Source organism: Hyaena hyaena, unplaced genomic scaffold (assembly GCF_003009895.1).
Source record: "Hyaena hyaena isolate Hyena2069 unplaced genomic scaffold, ASM300989v1 scaffold_15, whole genome shotgun sequence".
Classification (NCBI taxonomy): Eukaryota; Metazoa; Chordata; class Mammalia; order Carnivora; family Hyaenidae; genus Hyaena; species Hyaena hyaena.
In genome coordinates this window covers 5,280,021-5,305,558 of record NW_024080647.1, presented here as the reverse complement: position 1 = coordinate 5,305,558, position 25,538 = coordinate 5,280,021, and the positions used below count along the sequence as shown (strand labels likewise).

Below are 25,538 nucleotides of genomic sequence, written 5' to 3'. Positions count from 1 at the left end.
GCGTTAATGGTGAGCTTTCCCTGCACATCACCTTATTGGATCCTCACAGCCACCAAGCTGGTGATGACTGGCGCCTCATCTAACCAGTGAGGAACCTAGGCTTGGATCAAGACATTCTGAGCTCTCAAGCTGTGCTTTGGGGGTCCTCATCTGAGCTAGTTGCCCACTGTAATCCTCTTGGGACTGTGCAAAAAATATCAAACCGACAGAAATCAACTCACCAGGAGTGAAGTTCTAGTTTTGGTTTTGTAAAGCAAGCTCTCCAAGCAAGTCAAAAGCAGACAGTGTCACATTTAGGAAACCAGTGCCGAAGAGAGCCCGGTCATCTGACAGACCTAGGTCTGAATCCCACTCTGCCCCGTGCTAGCTGTGTTACCCTGGCCAAGTCAGTTACCCCTCCTCATCTGCAAAATGGGAATATTAATATGTTAAGAGGTTCTGGAGAGACACAATAAAGCTCAAGGTTGGGGCGCCTAGGGAGGCTTAGTTGGTTAAGCATCCGATTTTCGCTTAGATCATGATCTCGCGGTTCGTGGGTTCCGGCCCCGCGTCGGGCTCTGTGCTGACTGCCAGCTCAGAGCCTGGAGCCTGTTTCAGTCTGTGACTCCCTCTCTCTCTGACCCTCCCCTGCTCACGCTCTCTCTCTCTCTCTTTCCTAGAAATAAAAAAAAACAAAAAAAAAACACAAAAAAAAAACAATAAAGCTCAAGGAGTCCTCGAGCAACCTCCTCTTTCTATAAAATGGGCATGACCCAGAACCTCCCTCACAGCGTGGCTGTATGCATAAAACAAGTGAACACATGCACAGCACTCAGAGAAGAGACTGCGTGTTTCCAAGGTGCTCAGTAAACGTTGGTTGCCGTTATTACTACACCCCTGACAACAGTCAGCCTGCATAGAGCATTAACCTGTCTACAAAATGCTTTCACCTGCAAAGTCTCTGAGACCCCCCCCCGCCGGGGGCTGGGGGGATGCTAGGGGTGCCTAACCGGCTCATGACAGCCAATTGTTAAATTGGAAGGAATTTTGTGAGCCGGTTGTTAAAAACAGCTATGTAACCATATTATTTTAACATTCAAATTAAATGATATAAACTTATAGTTAAAATAGATTATCTTAAAAATAATGCTTAAAACTCACTGCTTTCTAGTTTTTTAAATTATATTTTAGTATTCTCGATGCTCTTGAGGTGGTTTCTGCCCTCTATCTCTGTGTTGGGGAAATACTAATTAATGGTGTACCACTGATCCCCTCTTCCAAACTCTGGTCAGCAGCGCGCTGGATCCTTGAAATTGGCCATGGTGGGTGTCCTGATACCATGGGAACTGAAAACTGGCTGACACTCCAGATCAGGAACTGGTTTGTGGTCTTCTTGATTCTAGACTTAAGAAGTGCTGGAGAAGACCCACTTAATAATGCAGATTAAACTTAAAAGGGTGCCATGTCTGTAGCCATTACTGTGAATAGCACAGAAACAGAGGACTTTTTTTTTTCATATTCAGAAACTATTATCCAGTTCAGCAAAGACATCATTCGTGTCATTGGCAAATGAGTTAAGTTCCAACACATGCCTTCATTGTTTGGTTTTTATCTCACTTGTTAATGTAGACAAAAATATGAACCAACGTTCTTGTCAGAACTATGCTCAGGGGTCAGTTGCAGCCATAGATTGGGTATGGATACAAGGGTTTGGCAAAAATGGAAGAAAACGTTCTATGAGAAAAAACTTGCTCTGTGGAACTTACAATAAAAAGTATTATTTCCTTTGCTGTTTGTAAGTTGTGTTGTAAACCTTTGTATCATAAAATTCATGATAAATCTGTGTGTGTGTGTGTGTGTGTGTGTGTGTGTGTGTGCATACACATGTTTTCTGGAGATCTGTCTGTTCCCAGAATACCACTGCACAGAACCCCACACATGGAGGGTACTGCCTGTGTTTTCTAGATGAGGAACTCAGAAACAGAGAGGTTACGTAACTTATCCGAGGCCACACAACTAAGTTGTGAAGCCGGGTTTATAATGTAAGCCCAGGATGGGGCTCCTGGGTGGCTCAGTCAGTTAAGCATCAGACTCTTGGTTTGGGGTGAGGTTATGATCTCATGGTTTGTGAGTTCAAGCCCTGCATCGGGCCCTGCGCTGACAGTGCAGGGCCTGCTTGAGATTCTCTCTCTCCTTTTCTCTTTGCCCCTCCTGCATTCTCTCTCTCTCTTCCTCAAAATAAATAAACTTAAAAAAAAAATTCAAGCCCAGGTCTTCTTAGTGCTAAGATCCCTTTTCTTTCTACTACCTTCACTACTTCCAGAATCAGATTTTTTTCGCTCCTACTGAGATCAGAGTCGGTGAGAGGACTGACAGTGGAGCTGTGAATGGAAGCTAGAAGTAACTGTTTGAACACATGATACTTCACTGGAGGCCAGGCCTGAGGGGACCCGAGTGGAGGGCATGAGCGTCCAGGAGCCCCAGGAGGCCTCTAAGTACCTAACAGTGAATGCAAAGGCAGTGAGGACAAAAGGGGAGGAGGGCCTTGCATTTTCTAGTTTCCTCATCTGTAAAATGGGGATCACTGTATCTATGCCAACCCATATCAGTCCCTACACCCCCAGAATCTTCCCGGCCTGCTGGCTGAAAGTGCTACCTTACTCATTCCCCCCTTTGGATGTTTCTATGCCCACCTCCGCTCTGAATCCCTTTGGAGGAAAGAGAGGAATAGGGAGAAACGTGGCCTAATAAGTCCACTTAAAACTGACAACCAGTACTAGCAGGCAGTATTAGAATTTGCAGGCCCTCTCATTAATACTGACACCCCCCTGCTCCCTCGCTCCACCCCTGTGGGACAGGAAGAAGAGCCAATACTATCTCCATTTTCAAGGCCAGAAAACGTCAGAGAGGCGCCCCCCCCCCCCCCCCCCCACCGCATGTCACACAGCAAAGGTTAAGACTCAAATGCAGGCTCAACCCCCAATCCTCTCCTCTTTCTACTTCACCACGTGGCCTCCTGCTGTATCTTGTAAGAGTCATCTGGTTGGTTTAATGCTTCCCATTTCAAAGCATCTATATTTCAACTCTTTGAATGCTGGCTCTCTATAGCCTACTTTTTGGCACATTTTGTTCCTTGCCACCACTATTTAGAAGTTCAGCATTCTGAGGTTCACGTCTCAAGCTGCCCTAGGGTGGCCTTGCAGTAGTTGAGAAAGCAGCCAGCATGTATTTCTAGGGCTCCGGGCTCACAGTCTGATGCATGGGTCCAAGATAAAGAGGCACAAGCTAAACTTTGCATCTGAGGAACAGGAAGCAGGGTCCACCCCTCAGAACACACCAAGAGGGTAAGGAAATCAGAAAAGGCTTGTATAAAAGTCTTGTACTTTCTACAGCAAAGTAAAATACTTTAGAGCACATGTGGGCTACTCAGGTTAATATGTAAAATTAAAAATAAAAAGCACAAGAGAACATTGTAAAAACAGTATAGTTACAAGTACCTAACACACACACACACACACACACACACACACACACACACGTGTGTGTGCACTTACACCCCATTCATAAAAAGCTGAAGAAAACACACCAAGTGTTAATAATGGTTGTTTTGGAATGGAAAATCTGTGGGTAGCTTCCTTGTAAGTTTCTACATTTTTTATGAGTTATTACTTTTTATAGTAGCATAAAAGATCATCCTTCATCTTAAAAATGCTCTTAAATACAGAGAACAAACTGAGGGTTGCTGGAGGGGTGTTGGGTTAGGGGATGGGCTAACCAGGCAAGGGGCATTAAGGAGGGCACTTGTGATGAGCACTGGATGTTATATATAAATGATTAATTACTCAATTCTATTCCTGAAATCATTATTACATTATATGTTAACTAGCTTGGATTTAAATAAAAATTTAATGCTAATGGGTATCTTTGGGTCATCCCTTTCCCACATTCTTATCATTACCTCCAACTGGCATACTCTCTATACACTGCCAGAATTTTCTTTCAAAATCAGAAATAGAATCTTGTTTATCCACCCATTAAATATCTTCCACCAATTCTTATTAATTTTCTTAAGTGTGATAATGGTATTGTGGGCGGTAGGAGACTGACCATAGTCAGCTTACAGTCAGCCTATAGAAGTGCCAAGCATTAAGTGTCAGGATGGTTATAATCTCCTCTCAAATTATTCCAAAAATTTTTAAAATCACATATATATTTTTTATTTTAATTATTTAAAATATTTTTAATTCTAAAAGTCATATGTATGTATATACAATATATACACATGTGTATGTGTCTGTGTGTAGATATACAGATATAAAAACTTTTATATAAGTAAAAATATTTTTTCCTTTTTTATTTGTGTTTTTAAAATTGTTTAAATGTTTCTTTAATTTTGAGAGAGAGAGAAGGAGAGACAGTGCAGGAGTGGGGGAGGGGCAGGGAGAGAGGGAGACACAGAATCTGAAGCAGTTTCCAGGCTCCAAGATGTCAGCACAGAGCCTGATGCAGGGCTCAAACCCACGAACTGCGAGATCATCACCTGAGCCAAAGTCAGCCACTTAACGAACTGAGCCACCCAGGCACCCCTTTTTCTCTTTTCTTTTTTTTTTTTTAACTTTTTTTTTTTAAATATTTTTATTTATTTCTAGGAGAGAGAGAGACAGCATGAGCAGGGGAGGGTCAGAGAGAGAGGGAGTCACAGACTCTGAAACAGGCTCCAGGCTCTGAGCTGGCAGTCAGCACAGAGCCCGACGCGGGGCTCAAAGCCACGAACAGCGAGATCATGACCTAAGCGAAAGTCGGACGCTTAACCGACTAAGCCACCCAGGCGCCCCTCTCTTTTCTTTTTTAACAAGAGAAAGAGGTAAAGCAAATGTGGCCACATGTTGAATCTAGGGGGAAGGTATAATGGTGTCCCCTGTATTCTTCCAATTTCCTTAAATGTTTTGAAATGTTTTCATAATAAAAACATTTGAGGGTAAAAGCCTTCGATGCTGTGACTGTCTATACAGACTCTTTGGTCTGGCCTGTACCTTCACTATCTCTCCCTATCCTATCCTGACAGTTAAATCTCTGCCATGTCTTACCTTCACTTCATGCCACCAGGTTGTAGTATAGAAACAGTCTCATTCTTAGAAGTTCTCCTTTCAAATGTGTGTACATTTTATAGCAATTAATAAAATATACACTTAAAAAATATGAGGATATTAGAAAGAAAAAACAATGTAACCAGATGAGAAATTAACTGTATGAAGGATAAATGTAGGACACAGTTCAGACCTTTGGAGTAATTAAATGTAAGAGGCATGGACCAAGGAAGTAAGAAGTCTGCATTGTCAGAATTTGGTGACTGAAAAGCTGGTAACACCCAGCTTCGCTTAGCGTTTCCTCACTGGCTAAGTTCAAGCCCCAGCTCTGTCATTTAATACTTATGTGATCTTGGAGTACCTGGGTGACTCAGTCAGATGAGCACCCAACTCTTGATTTGGGCTCAGGTCATGATCTCAGTGGGCTCAGGTCATGATCTCAGAGTTGTGAGATGGGGCTCCGCATCCAGCTCTGTGCTGACGATGCAGAGCTTGCTGGAGATTCTCTCTTTCCCTCTCTGTCTCTGCCCCTCCCCACTCATGCCCACTGTCTCTCTCTCTCTCTCTCTAAAGAAGTAAAAAAAAAAACTTAAAAAAAACCCAAACCTGTGTGATATTGGACAAGTTACTTAACCTCTCTGAATCTCAATTGCCTTGCATGTAAAAAGGTGACAATACCTATACCTCGATGGGTGCCATGAGGGTCAAATGAGAGAACAAATGTGTAAGCATGCTGTATTATAGAAAGTGCCATGTACATTTATAGTATTATTGATATCATTCCCTATGAAAGCTAGACAAGCAAACCCCCTCACGTCATGAACATAAAAACAGCTCAAAGGATGATCAGGGCATAGAGGAATTTGGATTTTTTGAGTCCTTGTTCAGAAATTCACTCTTCCTTTCTACTATTTATATAAACTAAAAAGCCCCATAAGTGTTCCTGGCTTGCATATAATTGTATTCAATCCTCATGACTTGTTTTGTTGCTTAAAATACTAGTCAGACCCAAGGTCTACAATCTATTTTTGAATCCTCAAGTTGGGTCAGAGTGTAGAGACACACCCATACTCAGAAGGGAAATTCCCAAATACAAAATACACACAAAAACCATACAAAACCACCCTCAACAAGGCCTTTAATTGTGTTGGGATCACATACCAGGGTAAGGTTCCTAGGTGGAACTGACCCCCATTTCCTGGGAATCCATCCTGCAAAAGGCATGTCTGAAGGCACATTGGGTGCTCCCTGGTACTGAAGGGCAGGCAGCCCCAGTGTCCCTTCCATCCATATAAATGCAGGGCAACATCATCTACCTTTACCATCCCTACCTGCCCACATCAAAGGGCCTTTCTGTGGTGAACTTACAGCACACACTGGCCTGGTATTCCCTCTGCTGAGGCAGGACGCTTACCCATTGGAAATGGGCATTTGTTGGCAAGAGTCATGTTAGCTTTCACATCAGGTGGTCTCCCCGCCAAGTCTCACTGTGGCCATCTCCTAATAGACAGTGGGCCCGTGGAAGGCTGGTACCATATCACATTGATGTTTGTCACTCTACTCCTGGGCATACTATACTCCCCTAATAAATGTTCACATCATTGCACTGACATCTGCCTGCAAACTCTTTTGCATTTTCCAGGTGACATGAAAAGGCCTTTGCCATCCCATGCATGCATTTGGTCTTAGTAAGATATTCATTCATTCATTTACTCATTCATTCAACACTATCTTTTTTTTTTTAATTTTTTTTTTTAATGTTTTATTTATTTCTAGGAGAGAGAGAGAGACAGCGTGAGCAGGGGAGGGCCAGAGAGAGAGGGAGTCACAGACTGAAACAGGCTCTAGGCTCCGAGCTGGCAGTCAGCACAGGGCCCGACGCGGGGCTCGAACCCACGAACCGCGAGATCATGACCTAAGCGAAAGTCGGACGCTTAACCGACTAAGCCACCCAGGCGCCCCAACACTATCTTGTCATGTGGCAAGCACAGTACTAGATACAAGCAGCAGAAAGTGACTGACAGCCATAGACACTCACAGCAGAAGACTGTACAAACGGCAACAGAAGCATAAAGGCAAGTTCCTTCTTAGTTATGCATTGGGAGGTAGTAGGGAAGGGAAAGGCTTCCTAGAGGAAATTATGTGTCTGCTGGGCCTAGAAGGATGAGCAGGAAGGAAGTCCATGGAGAGAGAAAGGAAGAATAACAGCTTCCGGGATGGGAACAGTGTGAACAGAGACGGAGAGAGGCCAGAACATGTATCTATCATCTTGTTGCCTGGGGCTAATGTTTTGGAGTGGGGAAAGGTGGTTGAGACCAGAATCAGGGCTAAGCAAGTGTAAGAAAGGTCTGAATGCCATGCTGAATGATGGCAATCATAGATTTCTGGGCAACAGCATGCCATGATTTGTTTTTACCAAGACTACTGATCTTACATTAATTTGTCCATTTATCTGCTTTCTGCCACAAGGCTGGGAGCATGTCTTAAGCAGAGACAGGGCTTCACCTCTCTAACACAGTGACTGAACATAGGAGGAGCTTATCATAGGAGGGTCCCAGGAGAAGTTAATATTCTAAAGACAGGTGAGAGCTGACCATCCTCCATCAGCTGCTCCTGCAAGGTGAGCATGGGGAACAGGTCATGGTAGGAGCATGGAGACAACATGGTGGCTGTGTTCAGGGGGCAGCAAGGCCAGCCTGACTCACTTGGTAAGGAGTAACAGAATATAAGAGTTGAGAAAAGCAGAGGCACCTCACAGAGAATGCAAATCAGGAAGAAAACTGTATCCACATAAAATGAATTCTATGTGGTCGGAAATAACATAGAACCAAGAAGTCCCCTCTGAGCTACCAGCTGGACTTTCTACATGACCCCCTCTAGCTGGTGGAAAGTTCCAGACAGGGGCATGCCTACCCACATTCTGGCTCCAGGAAGCGTCTACCCAAACATGAGGTAATCCGGCTACTCATCACTTCCTGCAGTTGCTCAGCTGAGCCTGGGCCAAGGGACCCACAGATGGGGAGGGAGGGTCAGAAGGCTCAGAGCATGCACAACTCTAAGAATAGGATGCCGAGATGGGGGTTAGCAGAACCACCCTACACACATCCAGGGGAAACCCAGGGACCATCTTCAGGTCATGGAAAGCATCCAGACTGAGCCCAAGAGCCAGACCTGCCCCAGCAGCATCCAGTCTCAGCTCTCTGTTGGCCAATCGAGAATTGCACTAGCAGGATTGTTCTTCTAGGTTGGGTGCCCAACATACTGTAACAAGAGTTGTGTTTTCTTTTCCTCTCTTCTAGGAGGGGAAATAACAATAGTAGGTACTATTACAGAGCACTATCTGGTACTCAGCACATAATGCTGCTTCTCTTTAACCCTTAACAACAACTGCACCAGGTATGGATTATTATTTGCACTGAAGCCGAAAGACTGAGCCTCAGTTGTATCCGGGTACATGGCAGGATGAAGATGAAACCCCAACCTGGCCACCTCCAAGACAGCACTCCCCACATCACAGCGAGCAGCCACACAAGCAAACTAAACAGCATGGACCTGCTTTAGTCATGGCACCTTCGGGATTACAACTCCTCCTATCTCTACCAGACCCTGTAGAGAAAAGACAAAGGAGCCCATTTTGAGGCCGATCTCCTGGAGCCAGTAAAGACACAGAAAACAGTAAGTTAATTGTCCAAAGTACCGCCAGGAAGGAGACGCAAATGCAGTCCAGGTAGACTGTTGCTTGTTTGGCGTACTACCGCTCTGAGGTCCAAAGTGCCCCTCAGACCACACTCTCCTCGGTGACTCCAAGTTTTACCTCTGATCCTTGTGTAAAACTCTGCAAGGTGTCTTCTGCAGGGGGAATTCAAAATACTGCGACAATCAGCATCAGGAGTGAGGACCCCACTGGGGTAATCATGGCAGGTCACCCCACAGGGCAGGGTAAGAGCTAGGGTGGGAGTTCATGGCAAGAACTGAGCCCATTGCCTGATGCAGTCACTGTGGGACCATAGGCACACTATGCACTCTCTGGGCCAGTCCCCCCCCCAGCCAGAACTTGGGTATCATCCTGAACTCTGCCCTCTTCCTCATTCCCCCACAGCTAATTAGGCCCCTAATCAATCCTCAGATCAATCTCTGTAATAGGTCTTCAATCTGTCTCCTCCATATATTAGTTTGGCACTTGCCACGTCTCATCTGGATTACTGCACTAGCTTCCCAGATGGCATCCCCCGCCCCAGCCCCCGCCAGCCTCCAGGTGTTCCCCATTCTATCCATCCTTCCAGCCAGAGGGTTTTTCCAAAACACACATCTCCCTGATCACCTGATCCCTGTATCCCTCAGGGTAAAGTTCAGTCTCTTTGGCTTTGCTCTCAAGCCCTTGTGTCTGCCTCCTGCTCTCCTCCTGGTTTATTCTTCAGCCATTTGGAACATTCACCCTCTGCCTGTACTTCCCTGAACGCATTGTGCTATTTCAGGACTGTGTGTGCTGCTAGTCTCTCTTCATTGGAAGACACTTCTCCTTTGATAACCCCTGTCGGTTCTTCAAAATTCAACTCAAATATCACCTCTTCCAGGAAGCCCTCTCAGATACTGCAGTCTGACTTAGATGCCCTCTCCTTTGAGCTCCCCAGCTCCTCTACACTTCCTTCTATCGCAGCAGAGTTGTTGATCTTTCTTTTCTGTCTCCTGTATGAAGTTTCCTAGAAAAGAGGAACTAAGCCCAAACAGGGCCTCAGTTGATTTTTGTATCTGTAGCAATACCTAGGCGCCTGGTACAATGTTTGAAACACAACAGGAATTTCTGGACAGAAAAGTGAGTGGGTCTTTACTCCAGTAAATAGGTCCCTCTGATCACAGGTTAGAGGATCTTTAAGCTTTGGGTGTCTGTAAAGGCTCATCAGCCTACTAAACTGGCTTAGTTACTACGGGAACTGATCCTTCTACTTGACCACACTCTTGCTTTATGAGGTCCTATGTGGTCAGAGTGAACTTTCTTGACCCTGAATACCAGTTACCACAAATGATCAGTGGACCACAGATGATCAGTGGCCACTGGGAGCAGTTTTGTGGCCGCAGCAGGGGATGGGAACAGGGAGAGCAGCCAGTGGCCTCTGGGCTCCAAGGCTGATGACCTCTGGGCCAAGGCTGCTGGAGGCTGTGCCGTTGGGGCCCAGAGAGCCAGCCAACCTCAGCAGTCCTTGCCTGAACGTTTCTACTTCTGCCTTCGCATGAGTTAGTTCTTGGTTACCGAAGAGTCCGGTCTTGTGAAATGTGTTTGGTTTCAAGTTTCCTGTTGTTGGTCTAGTATTTAAAAACTATACCCCACCTGCTCCCTGAGAGAGATGAGGTGCCTGTGGTCTGAGCAAGAAGCTTCTTGTAGTCAGTCCCTATGTGAAGAAAGCCTGATATGTGAAATGAAAGTGAGGAGAGGGATACTTTATATGGAATCATTTCTTTCCTAGGAGCTCGGAGTTTTCCACAGCCAGAGAAGGCAGGAGGGCCAAACAGGCACTGAGCCTTTTCTGGCAGTGACATCAATAGGGACTGGGCTTGTTCTTCCTAAAATTACTCTCCTCCCTCACCCCCTCACTGACCTTGAGATCAAAGTGAGCAATTTTCTTGGCATGAAGGTAGTTCACACCGTCCAGGATCTGCTTGATGAAGCTGGTCGCCTCCTCCTCACTCAGCGACTCCTTCTGGGCCAGGAAGTCGAAGAGCTCTCCTCCCGACACTCTGCAAGACACCGGTGTGGGGTGGGGCCCAGGCCCATTCAGACCTAGGTGTCAGGAAGCCAGGCCAAAGGGTGCAGCTCCTGAACCTGACCCCCACCACCTGGATGTATGGTAGGATGTATGGCTTTGTCCAGCCAGCACCAGGGACTGACTTTGCTTCTATTCACTTGTGTTCTTTCCTTTGGATACCAAGGGTAGGAGCCTTGGTTCTTAAGGCATTACCAGAAGGGCCTCTGGTTACCCCGGCTGCTACCACTCCCTGGCCCCCATGACTGAGGTGGCAGAGGACAGAAACAAATACTGTGGTATGACAAAGAACATATGTTGGGCCAAAAGCTGGACACCTAGGTTCCAGTCCAGCCCTGCCATTGACCTTGGACAAATCATATCCTCCTCTCCAGGCAGACCTCAGTTTCCCTATCTGCAAAATGAGCAGATGGAGTAAGATGGCTCCTAGAGCACTTTCTTGGACTTTATAAAAGATGGCCTCTTCAGAGCTCAAGAGAATCTAGGCATGGTCCCTAACTGAAATGTAGAGACTTATCTAAAAGCCCCAAAATTCTGCTTTTGTCCTCATTCTCCACACTTTTGCACCTTATGGTAGATATGGCAGGAATGGAGACCCACAGAGCAGAACCACCTCTCCTATAAATACTAGTTTGCAGTTTTATCTGGATGAGGGATTTAGGGTTGCCAGGTAAAATACGGGATTTTTATTTGCTGAATCTGGCAACCCTACCGGGCTTGTCTGTCCTCTGACAGACGCTGAGGTATTCAGCCAGGATGTGCTTCTCAGGGGCTGGGTCAGAGCCAAGGGTCATCCCAGGGAAAAATCTTGGGAAGGGATCTGGGCCAAGGGGGTCCAAGAACTCAAGATCACCTGGAGAAAATGCAGATCTCAGGTCCTACCACAGACCCTACCAAATCAGATTCTCTAGCCCCAAAGCTTTGGAACCCATATTTTTACAACTATGACATATTATTAGCAATTAATATTTGTTGAATACTTACTCTGTGCATAATGTGTGCTTTATGCACATTAACTCATTTAACCATCACGATACCTTATGAGCTAAGTACCAGTATTTTCCTATTTCACAGTTTAATGAACAGAGGCTCCATGAGGTTAAGTGACTTGCCCCAGGTCATGGAGCTAGCAAGTGGCAGTCAGGATTCAAACCCAGGAAGAATGACTTTCAACCACTATATCATACTGAGTGTCCTCAGAGGATGATTCTATGGCCAGACTGGCCTCTGTCCCACTTTTGGGAATCACTCACTCCCTGCCATCTAGTTCGTCCTAAACAGCAGCAAAATTTCCTTTTCTCCTTTCTTTAAAAATGCCCAGATGCACCCATGGACCCACTAATCAATCTCAGCATCCTGAGAAACAGAACAACTGGACATGATGTGGTGCAACAGGAAGTACACAGCAACACCTATGAAGTGTTGCACACCTATATCTGCTTAAGCCTCTTGCTTAGTGCTCCTCAACAGAACTTTCTGCAGTGATGGAAATGTCCTCTCTGAACACCGTCCAATAGAGCAGCCACTAGTCACACGTGGCTACTGAGCATTTGAAATACAGCTAGTGCAACCAGGAATTGAATTTTAAATTTTATCACACTTGAAGTCATTTTAATTCAAAAACTGAAATGGTGTGAAATATTTTCCTGTAAACACAGCTTTGTTATTTTGATAGGATTGTATTTCACTCTAACCACTGCATTGAGCATGAACTAAATGTGCTATAAGTGTAAGATACACATTGGGTTTTGAAGATGGAATATGGAAAAAAGAATGTAAAATATCTCATTAATGATTTTATATTGGTTACATGTTAAAATAATAATGTTTTGTATATATTGGATTGAATAAAAATATTAAAATTAATTCACCTATTTCTTCTCACTTCTTATTCAATGCAGCTACTAGAAAATCTAAAATTGGGGTGCCTGGGTGGCTCAGTAGGTTAAGCATCCGACTTCAGCTCAGGTCATGATCTCATGGTTGGTGGGTTCGAACCCCACATTGGGCTCTGTGCTGATAGCTCAGAGCCTGAGGCCTGTTTCAGATTCTGTGTCTCCTTCGCTCTCTGCCCCTCCCCCACTTACACTCTGTCTCTCTGTCTCAAAAATAAACATTAAAAAAATTTTTTTAAAAAGGATCTAAAATTGAATATATGGTTCATATTATGTTTCTATTGAACAATGCCAATATAGAGGGTATCTCATTTAGATCTATTAGTTTACAGGAAACACAAGACATAGAGGAAGAAGTTAACTAACAGCATGAGGAAGGAATAAGTCAAATCCAGACTGTGAGACAATCAATGGGACAAATGACCTGGTTTTTCCAACAAATCAATGGCATCAAAAAAGAAGGGGAAGGAGAACAGCTAAAGGAGAAATGAGACAGAAGAGGCAGAAGAACCAGATGCAGTATGTGGACCTCATCTGGATGCTAATTCAAATAAAACAACTGTGAAAGGTATCTTTCGGTTGGGGGACCTGGGTGGCTCAGTCGGTTGAGCATTCAACCCTTGATTTCAACTCAGGTCATGATCTCATGGTTAGTGGGTTCAAGCCCCACGTCAGGCTATGTGCTGACAGCATGAAGCCTGCCTGGGATTCTCTCTCTCCTTCTCTCATCCTTCCCCACTTTCTCATAAAATAAATAAATAAACTTAAAAAAAAAAAAAAGATATCTTTGGGTCTATCAGAAAATATCACTCCAGACTGAAGTATAGACAGCCTTGGTGGTCCTGAGGCCTGGCTGGATGATTCTGTCAGGTGTAATGAATACATGATGGCCATGTTTTTAAAAACTATCATCAGTTAGAGATGCACACTAGAGTATTTATATGTCCAGTGACATGGTCTCTGAGATTTGCTTTAAAATATTCCAGCAAGCAAACAAACAGTTTAAGTGGGGGCAGGTGGGAGAGTAGAAGTTTTCTATAAAACAAGATTGGCAAAATGTTGATAAGTTGAAGCTGGATGATGGGCCTAGGAGGCTGCCTTGCATTATTCTCTCTCCTTTTGCATATGTTTGAAATCCACTATAATAAATCAACAGGAAAGTTCTAGGGGAAGACTTCATGATCGCCTCAGCTGCCCTCCCACATAATGACCATCATCACCTGGAAGTTCTTCCATAACAGATAGAAAATCAAGGCCCATAGGAGGGGAAGTAGCCATGCAAGTTCTCCTAGTAAGGGAGCATGCAGTCAAGGCCACGTCCAGGCCCCAGCCACAGTCCAACACTGTCTTCTCAGACTAATGTGTGACTGGAGATGAGCTGCCATAACTCTCTCAGCAAGGTCTCTCAGGAGCAGGTGGTAATGGGAATGTCTACCTGTTCACCTTGCTCTAAAGAGCAAGCGAGTTGGTGCCTTAAGGAAGGCACTCAGCACAGTGACCGGCATCTGACCGCGTCCCATCAGCAGGGACTTCTGCCGTGATGTTATTATTTGCTTATCACACATGGTTAGTACGGGCTTAAGTGGTGACAGAAGGTGCTGAGAATGCAGCGAGGCTTGGGTAGGGTCTGGAAGCAGGGAGCAAGGGGATGATACAGGTGTGACAGGCAGGCATCTCTCTGCAAAGGCACAGAGGTGGGGGCAAGCAAAAGGCATGTATGTGGCGCTGGACAGCTTTGGAGGGGAGCTGCAGACCTGCTGGCACACTGGTTCTGCCCCTGTCAAATGGGGTTGAAAATGTCTCCCTTTAGTAGACAGACAAATGCCAGGAGCCTCTGTTCCTGCTGGGGTGTGAGCGTCTCAAGGGCAGGAGCTGGAAATCAGATACTCATCCTCATGGCTAGTGTCGACCACTCAGCATTGTGATAGATGCTGAGTAAATATTTAGAGACAGTGGGGCGGGGTGGTGGTAAAGGGGTGAAGAGAGTGAGGTGAGATGGCGCAGGGGGGCATATTGTCTGCAAGAACCACAGTGCCCCTCTACTCAGTCAGCTGGGTGCCGTCGAAAGTGTCTGCCTTGGTGCTGGGGATGAGCCTTGTGCACTATTTTTCCATGTGCCTCATGCGTGAGGCCATCCTCTGCCTCACCCCCACCTGGGCAGGTGCTGGAACCTGAACTCCTCGCAGATGCTAAAGAGTAACTCTGCAGACTCTTCTGGTCTGCTCTGCAGAACCAGGCCAAAGGGCCATGATGGTAGTCCCAATCCTTCCCTAACACAGACCCACCCCTCCCCTTGGGGTGCGGCACATGAGTCCCAAGGCCTAGCTTTTCTTCTTGCAAAACAGGAATGAGGAAAAAGCCCTGGGAGGGGAGGATCTTGCTGTAGAGTTGGACACGTGCTATGAGACCCTCGATGAAGTCCCAGAAGTAAATACCACGCACCATACTGTCATGAGGTGCAGCAGTGGCAGAAGGGTGCTTGATTCCGAGTTTGAGTTGGCCGCCGGCGCAATGGGCTTTCCCAAGCATTCTCTCACTTGAGACTCATATCCACCCAGAGGGTAGATGGCACTTCTGTCCTGACCTTACAAATGAGGAAACTGAGGCCCCAAGAGAGCAAAGTGACTTGCCCAGGGTCACAGAGTAAGTCATAGAACCAGGATTTACAGCCAGATCTTCTCGGCCCTAGTCCATTGTGTGTTCTCCTCACCACATTGTCTCCATATTATAAAGTTTGAGTGGGTGACAAAAGGGGCGCTCAAAGCCACCGCAAGTACTGGGCAGTCCTCTGACATCTCTGCTGAGCTGCATTTGAGCCCTCATCACACAGGGTATTGTTACCTGTCTGTCTCTCTCCCCAGCTAGGTTATCTTTGCGTCCACAGCACCTTGTGAAACAAAGACATTCAGTAGAAGGTGGGTGGATAAAAGAACAAAGGAAAAGAAAACATTAAAATATCAACATGAGATAGAATATTCTATATCATATAAAAGTGAAGCCTTGGCATCTGCAAGAGACCAGTCCAGACCTGCTCAAATCCACAGGGCCCCCTCTGAAACACAGGACCCAGCCTGGCCCTTGTTTTCTGTACTTCCAGCCCCCGCTCGGTCCTGTGAGGCTGTGGCCTCGGGCACACCCTACCCTTCCTACCTTAAATAGAATGCTGCATAAGTGTAAAAGAATCTCATGATAATGTGGACGTGTTCTGTCACCCAATGCCACTGATGTGAAGGCCCAGGCTGGCTGACGACTTTAGGAGATAGTAACCAGGCATTTTGTTTGAAAGTGTGATCTGAGCAGGAGGCTGGGTGAGGTATGGTCTCCTTTGGATCCCAGCCACAGGGGCCCTTAGAATCTCCCCCAGAGGCTTAGAAAGGTGGGAGACTGGTAAGCTCACTGGGGTAAACGTCCAAGTCTGGACTCCCTGACATCAATGCTCAGGCAGGTCTCCTCTAGGTTTTGTTCATTTTTCCTCTAACATAGTTTTCCCCAAGGGTTTCTCCTCCCTGGAGCCATTCCCCATTTCCTCCCAAACTTCTCTCCTCTCACAACCCAAACCTCTTCAGCTTAAAGATGGAAAGCAAAACCCAATAGTCTAGTTCTGCTCTCTTCTCAGCATCTCCGGGATCAGTCCCCTTCCTGCTAAGCTGACCTTTGCCGCCTTCCTCCCCACAGGTTGGTCTGCTTGCTAGAAAAGCTTTTCAGATGCGCTTTTGAGGATGTGTGCTGAAATGACCTGTGTAGATAGTGACTCAGGAAGGACACTGCCAGGGCCACTTGGGCCCAGGAAGCTGCACTCAATTTAGAGCACTGGGAAGTACTGCTGGCCCCTTGGGGTGATCTGCCAGGCCGTTCTCTGGTATGCAACCACCCGGGTATCGCTTTCCATTAGCTGGGAGTCCAGGAGGCCCCAGAGAGGTCAGAGCCTGGATGGGAGGCCTGTCTTAACGCCCCGCCGCCCCCCTCACCCCCCCGGGGCTGACTTACATTTCCCAGAGGAAGCTCCACATATGATATGAATTAATCTACTGAGATTTTGAAAATATTTTTTATGCAATACGAAAGTCAACTTATATGGGAAAACCAAACACTTCCCATCCTTGCCTTCAACAGCCCTGACCAGAGGCAGCTGGTGCTAAGGAGGTCATGGATGGAGTAATGACAGTTGAAAGAGACTTAAATCAAGGCTGAGCATGTCCTCTGAGTACCAGTCACTTGAGCAGAAAGCAAGAGCAAGCCCTGTACCAGACAACAGTTGCTGAGAGGGACAGTGGGATTGGGGTAGACCCACCCACAAAACCTGCAATTTCAACTGAACAAGGCGGGCACTAGTACACTTGTTTAAACATTGGGTAAACCCACTAACCTGCTAGGGCACCAGGAGGACCAGGCAGCCACAGGCTGCTGATCAGCCCAACAGAGGTCACCAAGTCCAAACACAGAAGCCCATGAAAAGCCCTTCTCTCTCAGGAGGTCCTCCCTGGGACACCCTGGTCACACATGGTTCCCGCACCATTGCTAGCCTTAGCAATGCCCAGTGCTCCATAGTCAGGCACCCCGAGAGCAGTGAAACAATGAAAATAAAAGAGGTGACAGAGAAACTATGAATAGACAGAACTGAGCAAGGACAGCAGCTCGAGCAAGTCATACTGGGAGCTCCAGTGTGACAACTGATGGTACGGATGGTGACAGCTCCCTGGAAGAGGACACATAACTGTTGCTGACCATGAACCCTGCTGAGAGAAACAGGGACATCTCAAGAGCATCCCAGACCCCAACTCCCAGGGTTCTGCAAACCAGGAGAAGCAAGCAATTTCTCCAGCAATTAAAGAATAGAACACTTTAATCTTATAAGAATAAAAATGACAACCACGAATCATTTAATAACTATAAAGGCGAACAAATAATGAATCCTGTTTTAGAACAAATGGCCCAGGGCTGGCAAGGCTGCAGGCAAATTGGAAAAAGCTCCTATATTGTAGGTCCTACCAGTTCACTAATATCGTCCCATGAAAGTGAGGCTATCAAGAGCCCTACAAATGTCAGCCTAGTCATCCCCTTCCTGGGGACTGACCTGAAAGGACTAATTCAAAAGAAAAGTGGGAATTTATGAGAAGGAAGTTGTTTTCTGGCATTGAAATGTGTAATGGTTAAAAGCTGGAAAGTCAAAACCAAATAGCCAATGATAGGGATATAGGAGAATGTAATTCAACGAAACATGATACAGTCAGTTAAAGGGAAAAAAAACTATTTGTGAAATTATGCTGAAGGGGAAAAGTAGAGCAAGAAATTGTGCAAGTACAATGACTGTATACAGATAGATAAAGGCCGAGAGGAACCACAGAAAAACATAAATAGCTATGTTTGGCTGGTAGGATTGTAAATGTAATTTCTTTTCAGTTGCTGCAAAGTTTTTAAAGCAGTGGCCTAGCCTCCCCAGCGGAGGTGGGCTCGTCACTCTCTGCTGGGAACAGTGTACCAACTGTTGACCCTTAGCCCTGCGGCATGCCACACCTTGGGCTGTCCACATGGCCGACCACACCTGTGGGATGCCCCCAGGCTTGCTGAGTCAGGCAGCAGCATATGCCAACTAGTCCAACCAGCTGAGAGGTCTATGGGAGAGACACGGGGGACGCTGGAGTGAGAAAGGAATAGCACGGGCGAGTCTCTGCATTTAAACAGTGAGATGGATAATTTAAGCATCAATGCAAGAGTATGCAAATGCCCATCTGCTCCATAAATCTACATCCTGGTAACGCGAGGGCTTAGTTCTCAAATTAGAATGACTTCAAATGTCAGCTGGTCCACCCAACTTGTGGGCAGGTTAGGGATGGCTGCCACACTTACGGATGGGAGCTGAAGCTCAGAGGAGTGAGGTGTCTTGCCCAAGGTCACAAAGTCAGGAACTGCTGAAACAAATGCTACCACCCCTCTGCGATGAGCAGATGCATACATGCCCACGAGGCTCAGAACATTCCCAACACCAGGTCGTGCTGCTTGATTGCACACAGCCATTGTGACTTGTGCCACAATCCAACTCTAACTCTGTTGTCTGCCAGAGCCCCGTCTCCCCATTCCATGGAGACACCTCCAGGAGGAACACAAGGTGGCCAATCCCTGGAGTCTTGGTGTCAGACTATGACGTCTTCCCCCATTTGGCCAGCATAATGCCATTTCATCTCATGCTCATAGCTGTCTGCATAAGCAGTGTGGACTCAAGCCCCTCCTCTTCCTGGCTATAGGGCCTTATAAGAGATCTGGCCTCTCAGTGTTCCTGTCTGTAAAATGGGGATAATAAGAGCTTCCATGTGATAAGATTTTTATGAAGATTAAATAAGATAATAGAAGTGCTCAATACAGTGATTAACAAGTAACCCCTCCGTGTTAGTAGGACACTTCCTTCAATAGTCTGTGAGGACTGAACAGGATAAATGTGAAGCACCTGACAAATGGTTGGCTTATACTAGGGCTCTCTAAATAATAGCTATTATGATGATAATGAAGGCATCAAACAGCACAAATGTGAAGATTTTTTTCCCAGGAAAGGGCTGGAGAAGGGCTTTGCAGAGCCTGAAGGATGTTTGTTCCTCTCCTCCTCATAGAGAAGATCCCCTCCCAGACAGCCTCTCCTACTACCTTCTTCCACCCTGCCCCCACCATCCTCCCTCAGGCTCCCCAGCCAGGAAATGACCCAGGGAGCAGCCATCGCCTCCCTTTTATCCCCAGGGTCCAATGAAAGCCAGACTAGACCCTAGCCCTTTGTCCTTGATGCTTAGCAAACCCGCCCACCTTTGGCCCAAGTTCAGGAGGACGAGGGGGGTGGTGACCAAGGGAAACCACCCACCATTGACTTCATCTTCTCTGGGCCGAGTTCATTAGGTCTGGTTGCTGCCACTCTTGGGGACCTGCAGCTGGAGCATCCAGCACCCTACCTGCCTCTCCTGCCCCCCCATGGGTCCCGAACACCCACTCACAGCTCGAGGATGAGCACCACGTCGGTTCGGTTCTCAAAGACGTCGTGCAGCGTGATGACGTTGGGGTGCAGCACCTGCCGCAGGATGCTCACCTCCCGCTCAATCTCCTCCCGGGACACGCCCCGCCGGCTGGCCGGGCTCTGCCGCTTTTTGATGAATTTGGCCGCGTACTCCAGCCCCGTGCTCTTCTCTCGGCACTTCTTCACAATGGCAAACTGGCCGCTGTGGGCACACAGACCAGCACAATCAGGGTGTTACTGTGTCCATCAAGGAAGTGAACAGCTGTCAGCTCCCAGGCCACACTAATTCAGAGTCATCCTGCCAGGGTAGGACAAATTATGTCACCAGCCTGCATCCTCACCTGTCAGTTACCAGTGACTGAGATGGGGCAGGTACTGGACTTCCCTTCTGTTCATAGGAGTCCTTTGCTTTTAGTAGGAATGAATGCTCGTATTGTCATTCCCAGTGTACAGAGGTGAACACTGAGGCCCTGAACAGTTTCCTATTTGATCAGGATGACGTAGCCTCATTGTTCTTAAGTCTCAGTTAGAACCCGAGTCCAGGGTCCTCTAGATAAAATCACAATGTCCAGAGGCTTATACTATGTAATGTAAAGAGTAACAAGGAAAAACATAAATATTGGCATGGTCAGAATGTTAATGGTAACAGTTACTCAATTTGACTCTGTCTTATCTGGATACAGGTATAAATTCATCCATTTATAATTGTGATATCTCTGTATTCTCATGTTTGTACTTTTGCTCCCAACCTCCTCGCAACAAATAAAACCTCAATGACCTGAGCAAAGCAGGTCGTCAGTAAGGGGACAGAGCAAATGAGAGTGATGCACTTAATGTAAAGACAAGGCCAGAGGATATGCTGGCTGGGTTGGTGGGATGCTGGAGGAGGTGGGGGTGGCTGGAGGCAGCCTCACACTGTTAATAACCATAAGGGGGAGTTCATCATAGCGAGAGGGCTGATGGGACCACAGAGTTGTAAACTGTTAGAAAACTGAGGGACAGGAGAGGTCAAGTGACAAGTGGGAGGTCATCACAGAGTTAATGGCTAACCCACGTGCCCAGACCACTGTCCACAAAGCCACTAAGTAGGTACAGAAGTCAAGAATACGCTGAGTGCCCTTCAGGTTTGGGCCTGGAAATGCTTCACTCTGGGGACCAATACAGCAACCATGAAATGGTGTCCATGCCAGTGGCAGGTGGCCCTAAGCCGGCTTCTCTGAGTGCTCCAAGGACAGCCCACTCCACGGGGAGGGAAGCAGCCTTCTGTTCACCATCTCAGTTCAGGCGGTCAGGGTGGGTGGGCAGCTCTAAGTGCCTGGAGACTGCCCAGTGGGCACCCCTCCTGGGGTCCTCCTATTCCCCTTCCATCATTTCCACAAGTGTCCCATGTTTTCTCACCCACAATACCCACTGCTAAGACAGAACTCAGAAAGTTTTCAGGTTCAGCTTAATGGCTTAACAAGGGACACCATACTCCACACTTAGGATGTACTGTCTTAGTGGCTCTGGGGTAAGAGTTACACACAATGAAATTCTCGGGATATTTTCCTCAACTTCAGAAAATAGCATCACATCTGAACCACACTATTCCTAGAATAATCCTCAGTGAGACAGTCTTCAAAATAAACCTAAGTGACAAAAAAAAGTCAAGTAGAGCAAGCAAGGAATAGATATACCAACACTTAAATAGCATTCTACTGGAACCGCCTTAGAGATATCACCAGCTACATATTCCCGTATCTCTCCATCCCTTCCATTCACTTAGTGGCCCAAGGGTCTGGTCTGTGCCAGGTCCTGTGCAGGGTAATAAGGGGCAAGGACCAAAGGCACAGATAACAGGTACAGAGGGAGCTCTGGGGAAGGAGGGGGCCCTAGGTGCTGGGCAAGGCTGGACAGGGATGGCTTTGTGGAGCCAGATTTATATTACATTGTCTACTAATTCTAAAGTTTCAAGGGCGCCTGGGTGGCTTGGTCAGTTAAGCATCTGACTTTGGCTCAGGTCATGATCTCATGGTTGGTGAGTTGGAGCCCTGCATGGCACTCTGTGCTGACAGCTCAGAGCCTGGAGCCTGCTTCAGATTCTGTGTCTCCCTCTCTCTCTGCCCCACCCCTGCTTGGGCTCTGTTTCTTTCTGTCTCTCAAAAAGGAATAAATGTTTTTTTAAAAAGTTTTTTAAATATAGTTTCAGCTATGTCTTCCCCGAATATTGGCTCCTGGCTGTCTACACACTAAGGGCTGAAGGAGTGAAGCCAGGCCTCCCACAGCCAGAGTGAACACATACAGGGAGATCTCTAACACGACTGGTCCCTTGGAGCTGCTTTGGGCCTCAGGGACATTGGGTCCCTTAGTGGGAGCCAGAAAACATCCGACAAAGCTTCCAGTCCCAGTCAACTGTGAGTCTCAGTGTCAAGATGGCCACACTTTTCTTTTCTCTGACACCTCAGGGGCCTGGCATCAGCATCTCTTTCCAGCTGACTGATGGGGAAACCAAAGTTTAAGGATTTTCACCATTTCATTTAAGCCTACAGAGCACAGAGCTGGAGGTGCAAGGTTTTTATAAAGCAGAGCCAAATATTTCAAATCACCTTGAATAGTACCTCCCAACCTTTGTCTTAAGAGGGAAATGGAGGCATTTTTCTAGATCACATGACTTAAAAATACCTCAAACTCTCAAAAAGGCAAATGAGTGTTTGCTTTTCCTGGTTGAGTTTTCTCCTTGCGCGAGAGGGCTGCTGTGGCAATGAGAGGTGACTGGGGGTCAGTCCTAATATGCAGGCAACTTCCTCACACCAAACGGAGGTATTTTGAGAGCCAAATACCAAGCAACACCCTTCATCTCCCCTCTCTCCCTGGGGGAGAAATCCTCTGCTCAACCTTCCCTGGGGAGCCCCAGGAGAGCTAGAGCCACCCATGGGTTTTCCCCTCTTGCTGAGCCATTACTGAGAAGAGGGGAGAATGTATTCCACTAAGGCTAGCCCTTCAGCTACCAGGCTTTGGGCAGCTAAAGCAGCCTTCCAGGGCAGACAGGCCTGGACTCTGGAAACTTGTGCTGCCCCCTGGGGAGAGTGGCTCCCTGCTCTGAGCACCGGTTTCCTCATCTATAAATTGGGAATCATGACTCCCTACTAGGGAATCATGATGACTGGAAATACCTGCAAGGTTGGCCCATGGTCAGCTTAAAAAATGATGGCTATTATAACTGTTACTAGTTTTCTGCTCATATGAAGGCCAAGTAAGAGGCACCACAGAAGTCACTGATCTAAATGGTGTGCAATATGTGACTTTCAATTCTGAAAGTCATTCTGATGAGTCTAGTGCATAACCAGATACAGGAATATCTTTGTTCTAAGCAGTTAACCAACTCTTTTAATCCTTGGAGCAACTGTCTATACACCGGTATCACCCAGGGAATAATGTAAAGTAATAATGTAATAATAATAATGTAAACTGGCTGCCTGGGCCCCATCCCCAAAGATTCCAATCTTCTGGGTCTGGGCTACAGCCTGGGAACTGAGATCTTTAAAAACTTTCCAGGTGATTGATGCGTAGCTGGGGCTGAGAAATACCGACTTATAACAGTCCTCTGATTATCTCCCTTTGACAGAGGAAGATACTATACTCATTTATTCCTTGTGCTTTTATTACCCTTTCCTTTAGTTCTTTGATTTGACATTTGAGGGAAGGAGTAAGGGGAGTAAGGGGGGTGGGGGAGGAATGTCGTCTCTTCCACCAGGACAGTCTTTTGCTTGAAGGGTCAGCTCCAAACCAAGATAGAAGATTACCCTTGGCTTTGGTAAACATAAATGGAAGTTTACATTCAGGTACATCCTGGTCACAAATGCAAAAATCAGAGCTGAGCTAAAATAAAATCAGAGCTGGTATTACACCTGGTGGACCATGGGCAGGTAAAAGCAGTGATGGTGATGGGCCCTCATCTGCCCATTAGGATGTTCCAAAGCTAGGAGTTCAGGCCCCACAGTGCAGAGGTTGCCCAGCTGGGCTATGGGGGCAAGAGGTAGGCAGCGAGGGGCTCTCTAGGTTAGGACAGAGACACCCGGAGTGTTATCCAGAGAGGGAATAGAGGGGAGCCACCCAATCTCTAACAAAAGTCATCGCCAACATTAAGTCAGAAGTTATGGGAATGCTAAAGCATGGGATACATATGTACAAAGCATGCATATTCCAATTTCCCTTCCCCCATATTGCAACAGTCAACACCCAACCCATGGTCTAATGCAGCAAAAGGCTGGCTGTCAGAAGGCCCAATTCCTGGTCTGCCATCACAGCCTCACGGGCTGGGGCGAGCAACTGCCTTCTCAGTTTGTTTCTCCACCTGGCCCCTGAGGTCTCACCTCAGAAGGTCAGAAAGCTCTAAAGAGCCCACAACAAACTGAACAGAAGTAAAGGCCTTCCCTTCATTCTCCAGGTGGGTTCCAATCAGAGCCCTACCCTGACCCTGGGCAGCCTGTTCAACTCCTTGGGCCTCAGTTTTCTCCTTGTCAAGTTGGGGTGAGAAAACCTAGTCTGGTCACATCATAGGGGATATCATAAATGATGCTCGAGAAAGGGCTTTAACACATCCAACACTGTAGAAAGGCAGGAGGTATAGGCGGGGAAGAGGGGAGGGTTCAGTGCCTGAGGAAGGTGGGTGAAAATCACGTAGCATGGTTTAGTAAGGGACAGTCAATCCACCAGACACAGAACATCCTCCATGCTTCTGCCAGCACACTCTTCTGCAATTAAGTCAGGAGCACACCCCTCTTCCCAGGCAGAGGGTTCAGCTCCTCACTCACTCAGCACCCCCTGAGGATGAAGCGGGCTGCATAGAGAGTGAGACAGATGGGCCTCGTTCCAGAACTCAGCAGGGCCCAGGGTGCCACCCCAAAGGGGATCCTATTGTCTTCCCAGGAATCAGATGAAAAGATGTAAACCCAGAACAGTTTCTCAGCGCCATCAACGATGTTACATCTTCAACCCCAGCTCCTCAACTTCACCGGAGAGCCTGGCTCAATTACCCCCAAATTCGTCACTGCCAAAGAATGGCCTAAGTAAGACCCAGACCTCACACCATTTAGCTTTTGTGTAAGGAATGTAGATACGACAACATTTATACTCAGCTTTTCTCTTTATAAGCTAATTACATTCATTCTTTTAATATTTGCAGGTATCATTCTTAGTTCCAAAAAAGAAAGCAGAGGCTTAGGGCGGTTAGGTGACCTGGTAGTGGGGCCTGGTACCTGGCCTGGATAGCAAGGCTAGAACATAAAACCGCATCTACTGACTCTAGTTTCATTAGTGTAGTAAGCAGCGAGGAGAGGAGCCCACCTCAGAAGAGGAGAATATTTTTATCACTGATATTATTTAGAATTGCCCATGCACAGTGAAAATAGAAAGCAGACTTATTTTATTTTATTGTTGGTTTCAATTTTCAAAAGGCAATGCACCCATCAGGGCTTGCATCAAGGAAACCACTCACAGCCCACCACCCCCTACCTGCCATGGTAAGCCGCAGCCAGCCTAATCTGCCAATCAACAGGGGTGGGCTGCTAAAGGTGTTTTGTAAGGTCTGTGAATACAGTGGACTTAACTCAGCCAACTTTTTAAAAAAAATTTTTAAATTGTTTATTTATTTTGAGAGAAAAAGAGAATGCATGTGCTCCTGAGCAGGAGAGAGAGGCAGAGGCAGAGAGAGAGAGAGGGAGAGAATTCCAAGCAGGCTCCGTGCTGCCAGCACAGAGCCTGACATGGGACTTGAACTTATGAACCATGAGATCATGACCTGAGCCAAAACCAAAAGTTAGAGATACTTAACCGACTGAGCTAC

At 46.7% G+C, this 25,538-nt stretch overlaps 1 protein-coding gene across 2 annotated transcripts in view; it reads right to left on the bottom strand.

Moving 5' to 3' along the window:
• DAPK2 (death associated protein kinase 2) overlaps positions 1 to 25,538 on the bottom strand; it is a 117,163-nt gene that overhangs the window by 36,732 nt on the left and 54,893 nt on the right. For both annotated transcript variants that reach the window (XM_039219664.1, XM_039219671.1), the window contains exons 3-4: positions 19,695 to 19,916; positions 10,661 to 10,799 (exon numbers count right to left, since the gene is read on the bottom strand). In XM_039219664.1, coding sequence (XP_039075595.1) covers positions 10,661 to 10,799; positions 19,695 to 19,916 — 361 coding nt within the window. The remainder of the gene's footprint in view (positions 1 to 10,660; positions 10,800 to 19,694; positions 19,917 to 25,538) is intronic.